The sequence below is a fragment of the Petromyzon marinus genome, chromosome 59, assembly GCF_048934315.1.
Source record: "Petromyzon marinus isolate PM22_M1 ecotype Great Lakes invasive population chromosome 59, UKy_Petmar_22M1.pri1.0, whole genome shotgun sequence".
In the NCBI taxonomy this organism is placed as follows: domain Eukaryota; kingdom Metazoa; phylum Chordata; class Hyperoartia; order Petromyzontiformes; family Petromyzontidae; genus Petromyzon; species Petromyzon marinus.
Genome location: NC_133725.1, coordinates 6,202,429 through 6,216,929, shown reverse-complemented (window position 1 = coordinate 6,216,929; position 14,501 = coordinate 6,202,429). Strand labels below are relative to the sequence as shown.

At 61.3% G+C, this 14,501-nt stretch overlaps 1 protein-coding gene across 1 annotated transcript in view; it reads right to left on the bottom strand.

Annotated features, from left to right (window-relative positions):
* Positions 1-14,501, bottom strand: part of LOC116955353 (uncharacterized) — a 60,625-nt gene that overhangs the window by 14,139 nt on the left and 31,985 nt on the right. The window contains exons 20-29 of the mRNA XM_076052943.1: positions 13,657-13,767; positions 12,688-12,785; positions 11,774-12,009; positions 11,051-11,253; positions 8,503-8,678; positions 7,480-7,792; positions 5,251-5,515; positions 4,237-4,449; positions 3,202-3,362; positions 47-1,963 (exon numbers count right to left, since the gene is read on the bottom strand). Of these exons, the coding sequence (XP_075909058.1) occupies positions 47-1,963; positions 3,202-3,362; positions 4,237-4,449; positions 5,251-5,515; positions 7,480-7,792; positions 8,503-8,678; positions 11,051-11,253; positions 11,774-12,009; positions 12,688-12,785; positions 13,657-13,767 (3,693 nt within the window). The remainder of the gene's footprint in view (positions 1-46; positions 1,964-3,201; positions 3,363-4,236; positions 4,450-5,250; positions 5,516-7,479; positions 7,793-8,502; positions 8,679-11,050; positions 11,254-11,773; positions 12,010-12,687; positions 12,786-13,656; positions 13,768-14,501) is intronic.

The following is a 14,501-nucleotide window of genomic DNA, read 5'->3' as shown; positions in this document are numbered from 1 at the left end:
CTCGGTGAGCGCCGTGGTGAGTGTTCCCTCCCACCCCGCTCCTCACCGGCCGCTCCACCATCTCGATGACGGTGCCACCGTCGTGGCCGCCGGCACGTGGTCCCGGCGCCCGGCGGCACCGCTCCACCGGCCCCTCCGGCTCCCGCGCCAGCGCCTCCAAGCTGCCCTCCGAGTCGGACGACGTCCACCCCCCCTCGTCGCCCCCCACCTCGTCTCCCCCCACCTCGTCTCCCCCCTCCTCGTCTCCCCCCTGCCTGCGCTCGCCCGGCGGGCGCTCGCCAGCGTCCCGGGCGTCGGGCGGGCGCAGGCGGCGCTCGCGGGCCGCCCTGAGGCGCCAGCACTCGGCGACGGTGGCCCCCACCATCTCCCCCCAGATGTCTCCGGCGACGGCCTCGGCCCGCGGCTCGCGCTCCTCCCTCCCCCGCCGTGCGCCGTCCGCCCTGCCGCAGGCGCCGGTTTCCTCGCCCCTGCGGGCCTCCCTCTCCTCGGCGGCGGCGGCGGCGGGAGTCTCCCGATTCGACGGCGCCGCCTCCTCCTCCGCCTCCTCCGCCTCCTCCGCCTCCTCCGCCTCCTCCGCCTCCTCCGCCTCCGCCGCCTCCGCCGCCTCCGCCGCCTCCGCCGCCTCCGCCGCCTCCGCCGACTCCGCCGACTCCGCCGACTCCGCCTCGCCGCCGACCCGCCGCCGCTCGTCCGGCCCGGCGACGGCGGCTGCCGCCGGCGGCGGAGTCGGCGAGGACGAGCCCTCGCCGTCCCCGCGCGCGCCCCCCTCCCGCGGCGGTTCGTCTCGGACGTCGCCGGCGCGGAGCCGCCGGACGCGGTCGGCCGGGGCGAAGACGCCGTGGCCGTCGGGGCAGCGGAAGTAGCGCACGCCGCGGCACGAGCCGTCGCCCGTGCCCTCCGCCTCGTCCAGCTCCACCCCGGCCCAGCGGCCCGGCGCGAACGCCGTGGCGCCGTGGAAGCGCAGCGTGCCGGTGTACACGCCGCTCACCGCCACGCGCTCGCCCGCCCGTGGCTCCTCGCCTCCCTCCTCCTCGTCCTCCTCCTCCTTCGCCTCCTCCTCACCGCCCGCCGGGGTCCTCTGCCGCCCCCCGGCCCCGTCCTCCCCCGGCTGGGACGCGGCGCTCTCGGTGGGGCGCGGAGATTCCCACGGCGTCGGAGAGACCGCGGTCGCCGGGCACCGCGCCGAGCCGTCGCTCCCCGAGAGGGAGGCGACCTCATCCTCGTCCTCCACCTCCCCTTCCACCTCTTCGACGATGCTGCCGGCATCCTCGGCGTGCTCTCGCCGCGACGACGAGGAGTCGCTCTGCCGGGGAGACTCCTCCACCTCCTCAAAGTCGTCGTCGTCGTAGGAGCGGGGCGAGGGACTGCGAGGAGTGAGCGGCCGCGCCGCCCCATCCGGCCCCTCGCCTCTCCTAGCGAAGCTGCTGTCCTCTGCCTCCTCCGCCACCTCCTCCGGCACCTCCTCCGGCACCTCCTCCGGCACCTCCTCCGGCACCTCCTCCGGCACCTCCTCCGGCACCTCCTCCGGCACCTCCTCCGAGTGTCGTCGCAAGGACGGCGAAGACGACAGCGACGGCGGTGGCAGGGCCTCTGCGTCTCCGCGCGGGGGAGTGATGGCGGGGGCGCGAGCCGGAAGCGGCGCTTCCTGACGCTCGGAGCCCTCGGACTCCGACCTGTGACCCGCCGAGTCGCGGCGAGTCCGCTCGGAGCCCTCGGACTCCGACCTGTGACCCACGGAGTCGCGGCGAGTCCGCTCGGAGCCCTCGGACTCCGACCTGTGACCCACGGAGTCGCGGCGAGTCCGCTCGGAGCCCTCGGACTCCGACCTGTGACCCGCCGAGTCCCGGCGAGTCCGCTCGGAGGGCGATGACGTGGGGGTCTTGATCTGGGGCTTCACCCCGAGCGGCCCCTCCGGCTCGGCGCTCAGCTCCGTCTGCGTGCGGCGGATGAACTCGTCGTACGCCTGAAGCGCGCACAAAGACAAAGGTCCACCGTCTAGCCTCCGGTCATCCTCACAGCAGCAGCAGCAGCAGCAGCGGCAGCAGCGGCGGCTTTGGCTGGCCATCCGGCCCGATCTCGTCAAGAAAGCGTAAACCATCATCACGCGAACTCCGCCCATCATCGCAAGCGGCGGATTTTGGCTGGCCGTCGAACAAAGACGGTCACCGCATCGCGCGACGCTTTCAGATGCGCTTCTGCGGCCGTCTGGAACGCTCTTCCCTTCCGATATTAGGAAGCCACTGAGAGCCATGAACTTGTAAATCATCATCGTCCAGATTGACAAACTCATTTCCTGAGAACTGCTTTGTGTGTTTAGTTTGTTGTCCTTCCCCTCGCACCTCTGATGAGCACAGTTGGCTACGTACGGTGCGAAAGAAGGTTTATGAGCATTTGGCTGCTATAAATTGGTGTGATGTTATGCAGGAGGTCGTGGTTATTTGGGGTTTGCGGCGTCTCTCTCTCCCCGTGGTCTCGTGGATTTTTTATCCTCTGGGGCCTCCGGTTTTTTCCCACCACATTTAGAATTTAGAATCGACGTCACGCGTTTAGATTATCCAGATTTTGCCGCGATACATTTCCACAACGATGACGAGCCGACTCCGTCGGGCACATCAAATGCGGCCACGATGCTTCTGAAAAAGAGCCAGAAAGCTCAGTCGTGGGGGCCCTACCGTGACCTCCGCCACCACCCAATGCGATTTCTTCGGTCGTCCGAGTGTGGGGCTAACTATTGTTGTGTGTGCCGAGGTCGCACCTCTGTTCAATGGGTGAAACTGGGGGGCCTTTTCCCGTGCGCCCCCCCCCCCCCCAATTGTTGAATTCACTCCCCATCCAACATTCGATCTGTCGAGTCCACCGGTTTGCTATTGCTCTTTCAGGCCTTTTCCTCCGTGTTAATTTCGTGATGTGTTTTAGCAGTGTGTGTGTGTGTAGGGGGGGGAGGAGGGGGGGGGGGAGTTGTGGGTATTTGTATCCGTGGTTAAATCACGAGCCAGCTTTTACAACTGCGCGAGTCATTTACTTACTCGTGCAGCGCCTTGCGACCTCTGGGTGCAACCCGCTTTCGTAAGCGTAAATTATTACCATTAATACCCTGGTAAAGTAAAAGTAAAAAAGTAAAAAAAGTAAAAAAGGTTCGTAACAGCCGCCGCCACCGCCACCGCCACCGCCACCGTTGCTTCCCGCGCGGGAGCGCCTCACCTCGAGCTGCGTGCGCAGGCTGTGCTCCTGCGCGTGCAGGCGGTCCCGGCGGCGTCGGCGCAGCTCGGAGCGCAGGCGCTCGGCCACGAGGCGGCGCTGGCGCAGCTCCTCGCGCAGGGCGCCGATGCGGCCCTCCACGTCGCTGTGGTCCGCCGGCGGCTCTGCGTCGGCACGCGGCACGGGAGCGACGGAAAACCGACGCCCGACCGAGACTATTTTCTCTTTTCTTTTCTCTCTTCCACCGGGCGAGTGCCCGCCGAGCCGCTACGGAGCGCTTCTGCGGACGCGAAGCTGGGCCGCCAATGACAGCCCAACGAAAGCGGCTTCTCATCGTCACGTGGAAATGTATAGCAGACAAATACTCTGAACGCGCGGAGTTGATTCTAAATGCGGCGGGGGAAAAAAAAGCGGAGGACCCCGAGAGAAAAATCCACGAGACCACGGGGAGAGAGGGAGAGAGACACGCAAACTCCAAATATACAGCAGCAGCAGGCGTCAGGGTCGGGATCTAACCCACAACCTCCTGCATACCCGGCGAGGTAGTTAACATCTCCTAGCCACCGTGGCATGGCACGGCTGTTATAAGTCAAACCGCACTTCTCCCCCGTAAATACCCCGGCTCCCGATCGTTACCCCCGAGCGTGGTAAAGGCGGCGGAGCCAGGACACCCCCGTCACGCGTCCGTCACCTTCACTGCAACCGGCTCACGTTCCTCCCTTCACATATCCCTGCTACCCTAGCCCATCATCCCTGCTACTGCTGCTACTCCTTAACCCCGCCCCCCAGCTACTACCAGGCCTACCCTTACCCCTACCCTTACCCGTACCACTATCACTACCCCTACTACTACCCCTACCACTACCCCTACCACTACCCCTACCACTACCACTACCCCTACCACTACCCCTACCACTACCACTTCCCCTACCACTACCACTACCCCTACCACTACCACTACCCCTACCCCTACCACTACCCCTACCACTACCACTTCCCCTACCACTACCCCTACACCGCGACGACACGCCCACTCACCGGAGAGCGAGTCGGACCGGCGCCACGACTCCGCAGAGGGCTCCGCGCGGTTAACCCGCCGCGTCCGCCCGGGGCTGCTGGGCGACTCGGAGAGCGGGTCCTCCGTTAGCGACCCCGACTCCTCCTCATCCTCATCCTCCGCCGTGGTTGCCGAGCTCGCGACGTCCTCCGGCACGGAGCTCTCGCTCAGCGGCCGGGACGCGCGCCCCGGATCTGCGATGCGGCACGAAATTTTGTCGACGGAGGAGGCGCAAGCGGCCGGCAACAAACTACCAGCTAACTCATTTGACCAGGTTAGGCCGTCAAAGCAGCGCTCGGGCTGTGATGGGTTAGGAGTGCAACACGTGTCTGGGATCGAGCGAGATTTGGGGAACAGAGGATGGGAGGGAAATTTCCAGAGTGGAGCAGTCTGGTGAGTGCGGGCGTGAGTGCATGGGTGGGTGAGTGGGTGGGTGAATGAGTGGATGAGTGAATGAGCGGGTGAGTGAATCGATGAGTGAATGGGTGAGTGGGTGAACGAGTGAACGAGTGAGTGAACATGTGGGTGAGTGGGTGAGTGAGTGAATGAGTGAGTGAAATGAGTGAGTCGGTAATTGAATGGGTGAGTGAACGAGTGAGTGAACGAGTGGGTGATTGAGTGAATGAGCGAGTGAAATGAGTGAGTGGGTAAGTGAATGGGTGAGTGAATGAGTTAGCGAACGAGTGGGCGAGTGAGTGAATGAGTGAGTGAAATGAGTGAGTCTGTAAGTGAATGGGTGAGTGAATGGGTGAGTGAACGAGTGGGTGAGTGAGTGAAATGAGTGAGTCGGCAAGTGAATGGGTGAGTGAACGAGTGAGCGAACGAGTGAGCGAACGAGTGGGCGAACGAGTGGGCGAACGAGTGAATGAGTGAGCGAAATGAGCGAGTGGGTGAGTGAATGGGTGAGTGAACGAGCAAGCGAATGAGCAGCGACGGCGAGCGAATGAATTCGCGGCGACCGAGCGTTCGCGACGAGACCCGGCGACGATGCTCACCGGGCGAGGCTCCGTCGCGACCTCCCCCCCCTCCCTGGCCGGGCTGCCGACCCCCGGCGCCGGCGCCGCCGTCGCCGGCCGCCACCCCGCCGACGACGCCGGCGGCGGCGGCGTCGGCGCCCGGCCCGCGGTGCAGCGAGCGCTCGCGCTGGGTGAGGAACCGTCCGTGCAGGCGCTGGCGCAGCTCGCGCAGAGCGGGGCCCTCTCCGCCGGACACCACGGGGGAAGGCAGCGGGGAGTCGCCCTCGCTGGGCCACAGCGCGTCCTGAGCGCCGCGCGCAACACAAAGATCCACCGCCACCGCCGCCACCGCCACCACAGCGTGGCGCTTAGGAGATGTTAACTACCTCGCCTGGCGCGCGGGCGAGGGCAGCGAGCCTTCGGCACTTCACGTGACGAAGAGGTGGAACGGTGCGGTACGGGAGGACGTGGAGCCGAGTGGCACTAGCCAATGACCGGCACCAGCGGCGGTGTCAAGGTCGGCCTCTGTGCAGGAGGCTCGGGAAGGACGCTGCTGGGCGGTTGGAGGCAGTCGGCCTTCCAACAACCGCGGAGGGCGGAGGCTCACAACAACGCGCGGAGCGCTGGGGAGCTAAAACACAGCAAGATGGCACAGCAGGGGGAGCCGAGGTGGTGCATCGGTCAGTCGTCTCAGTCAGTCGACCGATGACACCAGGGGTCTGTCCCGTGACCCCCTTCCAGCAGCGAGCCTTCGGCACTTCACGTGACGATCTCAAAGTGCACCGAGCCTGGCACAAGTGCCGTGGTGATGCCAGCGCCACTTAGCGGGGGCACAGCTGCTACTGCTGTTGTATACCCCGCGAAATACCTCGCCTGGTATACAAGAAGTCGTGGGTTCGATCCCGACACTGACGATGCCTGTATATTTGGATTTTTCTCCGGGTCCTCCGGTTTATTCCCTCCACACCGTGACTTGAGACACTGGTGGAAGGCGCCTCACGAATACGTGTCAATTATTATTATTATTGATAATCAACGTCACGCTTTGAGAGCATTTGGCTGCTAGAAACGTCCACGCGACGGCAAGCCACTTCGTTGAGCTGTCGTTCCTGATCGGTCGCTTCTGAAAATGAGCCACGCAGCTCAGTGGACCTCACCTGGCAACACAAAAATAGTTTTTTTGTTTGTTGAAGTGCTGTTAGTGAGCGGCGGTGCTCTCAATGAAGGCTGGCGCGGGACGCAATAGCGGGGTTGGGTGGCCGGTACCACCACCACCCGGCCACCCGACCAGCCGGTCCTGTCTCCCCTCCTGGCGATGTTTACGCCGCCGTAACGGGTACTCGTTTGAGGCCGAGTCGACCTAGGGGAGGCCACCGACCGGTTCAGACGATCGTCACGCGCGGCGGTCAGGGGTGGGTTCGCCGCGCTCCGCACTCGCAGGTGGGGTCGGTGGTGGGGCAGTGGGGTTAGCAGTCGCGGTAGTAGAGTGGTGGGGTGGTGGGGTTATAGGTCACTGTGGTGGAGCGGTGGGGTTAGAGGTCACGGTGGAGCGGTGGGGTTATAGGTCAGAGTGGTGGAGTGGTGGGGTTAGAGGTGACGGTAGAGCAGTGGGGTTAGAGGTCATGGCAGAGTGGTGGGGTTATAGGTCACAGTGGTGGAGCGGTGGGGTTAGAGGTCACAGTGGTGGAGCAGTGGGGTTAGAGGTGACGGTGGAGCGGTGGGGTTATAGGTCACAGTGGTGGAGCGGTGGGGTTAGAGGTGACGGTGGAGCGGTGGGGTTATAGGTCACGGCGGAGCGGTGGGGTTATAGGTCACGGTGGAGCGGTGGGGTTAGAGGTGACAGTGGAGCGGTGGGGCTATAGGTCACAGTGGTGGAGCGGTGGGGTTAGAGGTGACGGTGGAGCGGTGGGGTTATAGGTCACGGCGGAGCGGTGGGGTTAGCGGCGGTCGCGCGGGCGGAGCGGTGGGGTTAGAGGTGACAGTGGCGGAGCGGTGGGGTTATAGGTCACAGTGGTGGAGCGGTGGGGTTATAGGTCACAGAGGTGGAGCGGTGGGGTTATAGGTCACAGTGGTGGCGCGGTGGGGTTATAGGTCACAGTGGCGGAGCGGTGGGGTTATAGGTCACAGAGGTGGAGCGGTGGGGTTATAGGTCACAGTGGTGGCGCGGTGGGGTTATAGGTCACAGTGACGGAGCGGTGGGGATTAGAGGTGACGGCGGAGCGGTGGGTTTAGCGGCGGTCGCGCGGGCGGAGCGGATGAGGGCAGCACCTGGCGCTGAGCGCCGCGCGCCCCGCGCAGCTTCCCGTGGAGCCGCTCCGTGTGCAGCCGCAGGCGCTCCATCTCCTCCCGCTGGCGCAGCAACAGCTGCCGCTCGCGCCCCGCCGAGCGTGCCGCCTCGCGCAGGCGACGCACCTCCGCGTGCTCGGCCTGCGCGCGCGCCCGCACGCTCCGCTCGCGCTTGCGCAGCGCCGCCATCGCCGCCGCCGTCCTCTCCTCCTCCGTGCGGCCCTCGCCGGGGACGGGGCCCGGGCCGGCCCCGTCCGAGGCGCCACCGCCGGCGCCGGGCGCTTGCGTCAGCCGCCTGCGAATGACGACGATTACCGCGGTGCCGAGCGAGTGAGCGTGTGAGAGCGAGCGAGGTTGTGAGTGAGAGCGAGGTTGTGAGTGAGAGCGAGTGAGCGAGTGAGAGTGTGAGTGAGATTGTGAGCGAGCGTGAGCGAGCGAGTGAGATTGTGAGTGTGAGTGACCGTGTGAGAGCGAGCGAGTGAGTGAGTGGGTGAGTGAATGAGTGAGTGGGTGAGTGAGTGAGTGGGTGAGTGAGTGAGTGGGCAAGCGAGTGAGATTGTGAGCGAGTGTGAGCGAGCGAGTGAGAGTGTGAGTGAGCGAGAGAGAGCGAGATTGTGAGTGAGTGTGAACGAGCGAGTGAGAGTGTGAGCGAGAGTGTGAGTGAGAGCGAGTGAGAGCGAGTGTGAGCGAGTGAGAGCGAGTGAGAGCGAGCGAGCGAGCGAGATTGTGAGTGAGAGCGAGTGTGAGTGAGCGAGAGAGAGCGAGATTGTGAGTGAGTGTGAACGAGCGAATGAGAGCGAGTGTGAGCGAGCGTGTGAGAGCGAGCGAGCGAGATTGTGAGTGGGAGCGAGTGTGAGTGAGAGCATGCGAGTGAGATTGTGAGCGAGTGCGAGTGAGCGAGAGAGTGTGAGTGACAGTGAGTGTGGGTGAGCGTGCGAGAGAGAGAGAGTGATCGAGCGTGAGAGAGCGAGCGTGCGAGAGCGAGCGAGCGAGTGAACTGCGCACTCCCGCTGGTGCTGGATCCAGGCGAGCTCGGCACGAGCGTTCTGCCTCAGCGCGTGGTCGCGCAGCCGCAGCAGTGCCAGCTGGTGCTGGGCGCGTTCCTCCTCCTCCTCCTCCGCCAGCAGCTGCCCCAGGGCAGCGAGCGACAATCCTCCGCCGCCGGACCAGTCGGCGCCCCTCTGCGACGACGACAACGAATCAAATGTCAACAACAAAACCACAACCAAGCGTCAACAAACGACGACAAGCAACGACAGGGGCCCGCTCAACGACACGTCGTGGGGTTGTCCGAGCCAATGCCGTCAAGTCTTGGCCGGGTGTTCGGTGGTTAGGCCACCAACTAATTAGTGACCCGGCCCAAAATCTGCGTGTTGTGGAACCCTCCGCCGCCCGGCACAGCCGGACGCGCGTTCGAGTGGAACGAGGCCAGCTGTAACGACAGCCATAGGTGGCACGGTCAAACTCGCGCACCACCCGGGGGAGAGTCGCTATGCGGGCGTCAAGGGTCGGGATCGAACCCACGACCTCCCGTATACGAGGCGAGGTAGTTAACATCTCCTAGGCCTACCGTGATGATCATGAGAGAGAGAGACACACTCAAACTCCAAATTTCCAGCAGACGTCAAGGGTCGGGATCGAACCAACGTATCTCCCATTTACCAGGCGAGGTAGTTAACATCTCCTAGCTACCGTGATGACTGAGAGAGAGACACCGCAAACTCCAAATATACAGCAGCAGGCGTCAAGGGTCGGGATCGAACCGGTATTGACGATGTTGCTACTCGCAACTACTTTTCCAGGTTTGCTCTAACTAGATTTATTGAATTTCGAGTCCCGCCTGCAGTTGCCTTGGCAGGGCCAGAGACCCAAATTATTTCGCGGTGCCTCGTACGGCCAGCGGGCCGGACGATCCCCACCCCTGCCCTAAGTTCTGTGACTTCGTGGGAGTTAAAGAGTTTCAGGACCACGCCGGCTGGAACTCCTTTACAAGTGCATCATTGCAGCAGCATTGATTCAGCGCAAGGGAGGTAACGGATCCCCTGTCGACAGCGAGTAGTCTCATCAGCAGACAGACGGGGGGACGAGACACGGAGCAGGCACAGCGAGAACCGAGAGAAAGGGACAGAATAATACAGTCAAGGGAGACAGCCAGAGAGAGATACAAGGAAGTGAAGGAACGGAGACTTATGGAGACACAGAGAGACGCTGCTTGACAGGTACAGAGACGGACGGATACGGGGAGGGATGCAAGTGAGACGTAGGCAGAGAGAGAGAGAGAGCGAGAGACAAGGGAGACAGCAGTGAGACACACAGACAGACACACATACAGAGAAAGACACACAGACAGACGCAAAGAGAGACAAAGACAGATACAGAGAGACACACAGACAGAGACACAGAGAGACAGACACAGAGAGACAAAAACACGGAGAGACAGACAGATACATAGACATAGACACACAAAGAGACAGACACAGACAGACAGACATACAGACAGACAGACAGAGAGACAGACACAGAGAGACAGACAGCACACACAGACAGAGAGACAGAGAGAGAGACAGACACAGACAGACACACACACAGACAGAACACACAGACAGACACAGACAGACACAGACAGAGAGAGACACAGAGACAAACAGACACATACACAGAGACACAGAGAGACAGACACAGACAGACACAGACAAAGACAGACAGAACACACAGACAGACACAGACAAAGAGACAGACAGAACACACAGGCAGACACAGAGAGAGAGACAGACACAGAGAGACACAGAGTCAAACAGACACATACACAGAGACACAGAGAGACAGACACAGACAGACAGACAGACACAGAGAGAGACAGACAGACACAGACAGACACAGAGAGAGACAGACAGACTGTGTCTCTCTCTCTCTGTCTGTCTGTGTGTTCTGAGACAAACAGACACATACACAGAGACACAGACAGACACAGACACAGACAGAGAGACAGACAGAACACACAGACAGAACACACAGACAGACACAGACAGAGAGACAGACAGAACACACAGACAGAACACACAGACAGACACAGACAGAGAGACAGACAGAACACACAGACAGACACAGAGAGAGAGAGAGACAGACACACAGAGAGAGAGAGACACAGAGACAAACAGACACATACACAGAGACACAGAGAGACAGAGAGACAGACACAGACAGACACAGACAAAGACAGACACAGAGAGACAGAGAGACATACACAGACAGAACACACAGACAAAGACAGACACAGAGAGACAGACACAGACAGGCACAGACAAAGACAGACACAGACCGAGAGACAGACAGAACACACAGACACAGACAGAACACACAGACAGACACAGACCGAGAGACAGACACAGACAGAACACACAGACACAGAGAGAGAGAGAGACAGACACAGAGAGAGACACAGAGACAAACAGACACATACACAGAGACACAGAGAGACAGACACAGAGACAAACAGACACATACACAGAGACACAGAGAGACAGACACAGACAGAGAGACAGGCGCCATCCACCTTGGAGGGCTCCGACCCCACGGCCTCCGTGCCCTCGTCGGACGTGGCGGTGCCGCCGTGCTCGCTTCCCGCCCCGCGGGCCGTGCCCCTCGGGCCGTGCCGCCCTTGCTGGGCCTCCTCCTCGGCCACCTCCTCCTCCTCCACCTCGTCGTCAGTCCACGACTCGCTGGGCAGGCCGGAGGCGGCGCTGCTCTCCGAGCGCGCTGCGCGGGAAATCGCGACACGGGGCGTCAGGGCGCGCCGGAGAGGCGCTCGCAAGGAGCGCTCCCCGTTCAACGCCTGGGCCTTTCGCGGCCGACATTATCCACAAGATTATTTTGTCCCGTCGCTCCGCTTCCAAACGTTCAAATGTTCGGCAAAGGATCCTAAACCGGTGCTCTTCATTAACTTTCGGGGGGGGGGGGGGGGGGCGGTGGGCAATTTTGCCAATAAACTAAATTTTGTATTTTTTTATTTTTACCAGGTCAAGTGCCACTGAGCTATGATGACTCTTTTTCAGAGGCCACCACGAAGCATAGCTCACAGAAGTGGCTTTTCACCATCATCGCGTGGAAACGCACGAGCGGCCAAATGCTCCAAGCGCGCGATGTCGATTCCAAACGTCAGGGATCGAACCCAGGCCCCGTCTTGCCGGGAGGCGTGGGCGGCCAAGCACCAGCCCTGCCGCCACCCTGCCGCAGGGTCTTAACGTTACGCGGCGGTCGCTCCGTCGCGGTCGCCCACCTCTGGAAGAAGCCGTCGGCGACTTCTCCGGCCTCCTGCCGCCGGGGAGATCCTCGGCCACGCTCGCGCTGCTCCGCCCCTCCTCCTCCTCGTCCTCGTCGGCCGCCGCCGCCGCGGTCGCGTCCTCCTCCACCGAGCTCCCCGATCGGTCGGCGCGCCGGGATCGCGATCGGTCGGAGCCGGGGGAGCGGCCGCGGGGGGCGGCCGCGTCGGCGGAGCTCGAAGCGTCGGCGGCCCTGGAACGGAGCGACGGCGTCAACGCCGTCGCTCCCGCGCTCGAGCGACGGCGGCGGTGGCTTCCCCGATTTGCAGCTGCGGCCGAGGGTGCCGGCCGCCAGACCCGGTCCCCCGCCCGGCGCGTCGTCTCGCGCCGCGCACGCGAAAGCAACCCAAAGCATTCACCGGCGAAGCCGAATGGAACCCTCGAACACCGGATACGACCGATATATAGATTTGAAGCTTTCGTGACTGCAGCGATCCGTAGTGCTCTTTGGTTCTTTCGGTGAAAGTCACCAACGTGCGGAGAAACAGAAAAATTAAATTAAATCACGGCGTTTCGGGCGCAACAATAAAACGTCCGTCATCACAGATAGAATCAAATAAAAGTCGTCACCCGACGGCGGCTGATCGCGGGACCTCCCTTGCCAGTATCAAAATAAAGGAGTAGGCTCGACGTCCTTTCTGGCAATAAAACAGGAGGTGTTAAAAGATGCCAAGACACCGAGACAGGAACCTTGTGCAAGTATTCACGTCCGCGTACTCGCGGCGAACATATGTGGTTACCGCACACGCGATTCCTTGCAAAAGGTGGGGGGCTTCGTGCAAAAAGGGGGGCTTCGGGACACGGGTCAGAACCCACCCCCCTGCCCCCCCCCCCCCACCTCCTGCCCCTGCCCCCCCCCACCCCCGCTCACCCACGCTGCCGCCCCCTCCTGAGGCCGTCCGGGGAGCCACGCGTCGCTGTTGGGGTCGCGGCCCTCGGGGGAAAGGACCTCGCCAACTCCGCCACCTGCTGCACTCACCGCACAAAGACAAAGATCCCCCGTGTAGCCTTAACGGGCTGTTGGGGCAAGTGCTGTTAGCGAGCACCTACACACAAAGATCCCCCGTATAGCCTTAACAGATTGTTGGGGCAAGTGCTGTTAGCGAGCACCTACACACAAAGACAAAGATCCCCCGTGTAGCCTTAACGGGCTGTTGGGGCAAGTGCTGTTAGCGAGCACCTACACACAAAGACAAAGATCCCCCGTGTAGCCTTAACAGGCTGTTGGGGCAAGTGCTGTTAGCGAGCACCTACACACAAAGACAAAGATCCCCCGTGTAGCCTTAACAGGCTGTTTGGGGCAAGTGCTGTTAGCGAGCACCTACACACAAAGACAAAGATCCCCCGTGTAGCCTTAACGGGCTGTTGGGGCAAGTGCTGTTAGCGAGCACCTACACACAAAGACAAAGATCCCCCGTGTAGCCTTAACGGGCTGTTGGGGGCAAGTGCTGTTAGCGAGCACCTACACACAAAGACAAAGATCCCCCGTGTAGCCTTAACAGGCTGTTGGGGGCAAGTGCTGTTAGCGAGCACCTACACACAAAGACAAAGATCCCCCGTGTAGCCTTAACAGGCTGTTGGGGCAAGTGCTGTTAGTAAGCAGCACCTACACACAAAGACAAAGATCCCCCGTGTAGCCTTAACGGGCTGTTGGGGGCAAGTGCTGTTAGCGAGCACCTACACACAAAGACAAAGATCCCCCGTGTAGCCTTAACGGGCTGTTGGGGGCAAGTGCTGTTAGCGAGCACCTACACGCACGGCGCCACCACTGGCGCGACCCTGGGTGCGACTATCGGCACCGCTAGCACTGGCACCATCAGCGCCGCTGTCACCGGCGTACCAGCACGTGCTGGGCCCGCGTCTCCTCCAGCTGTCTCTGCGCCTCCATCGCCTCGCGCTCGGCACGCAGCCTCAGCAGCGCCAACTCCTGCTCGTGCTGCTGCTGCCGTACCTGGGGGGGAGGGGGGGGTATGGGGGAATTTAGGGGAGGGGGCACGAGTGGGGGTGGGGGCATGGGGGGTAAGGGAGGGGGGTACACGGGGGGGAGAAGGGGGGGTACGGGGGGGGGCGCATGGGAGGAACCGGCCAATAGTGCAGTCGGTGCAGCGTCAACCCTGGGCCTCTGGTCCACGGGCTTAAAACGCCAAACGCGATCTGAGCGTGGCTTTGTTCGCTCCAGCGCTGTCCTCCAGACAGTCTCGTCCCTTCACCTGATGAAGGCCGCTTGTGTTGTGGCCGAAACGTCGTGAGAATTTTATTGCGTTATTTTATTTTATCAGTTTAATATTTTATTCTCATTCTACCTGGTGACTTTACCGAAATAACCAAAGAAGATGAATCATTGCAGTCACGAAAGCTTTAAATCGAAATAAAACAAACAGCACCATCAAAGTCGTAAATGGGTGACAGTTATAGGAATAGGTTTTACCCTTTTAACTGGCACAAAAACTGACACCTTTATTCAAGAGCCTAGACTTTTTTGTTTGCATTGTGTTGTGGTTATTGCAAACATGATGCCTTGAATAAAGGTGTCAGTTTTTGTGCCAGTTAAAAGGGTAAAACCTATTCCTATATCTTGTTACTGGCAAAGGAGGTCTCATAATGGGTGACAGTTATTATTACAAGGATTTGGGGAAAAGAGACGATGACGATGGGGAGGGAGGGGGGGAGGGGAAGGGCGGAATT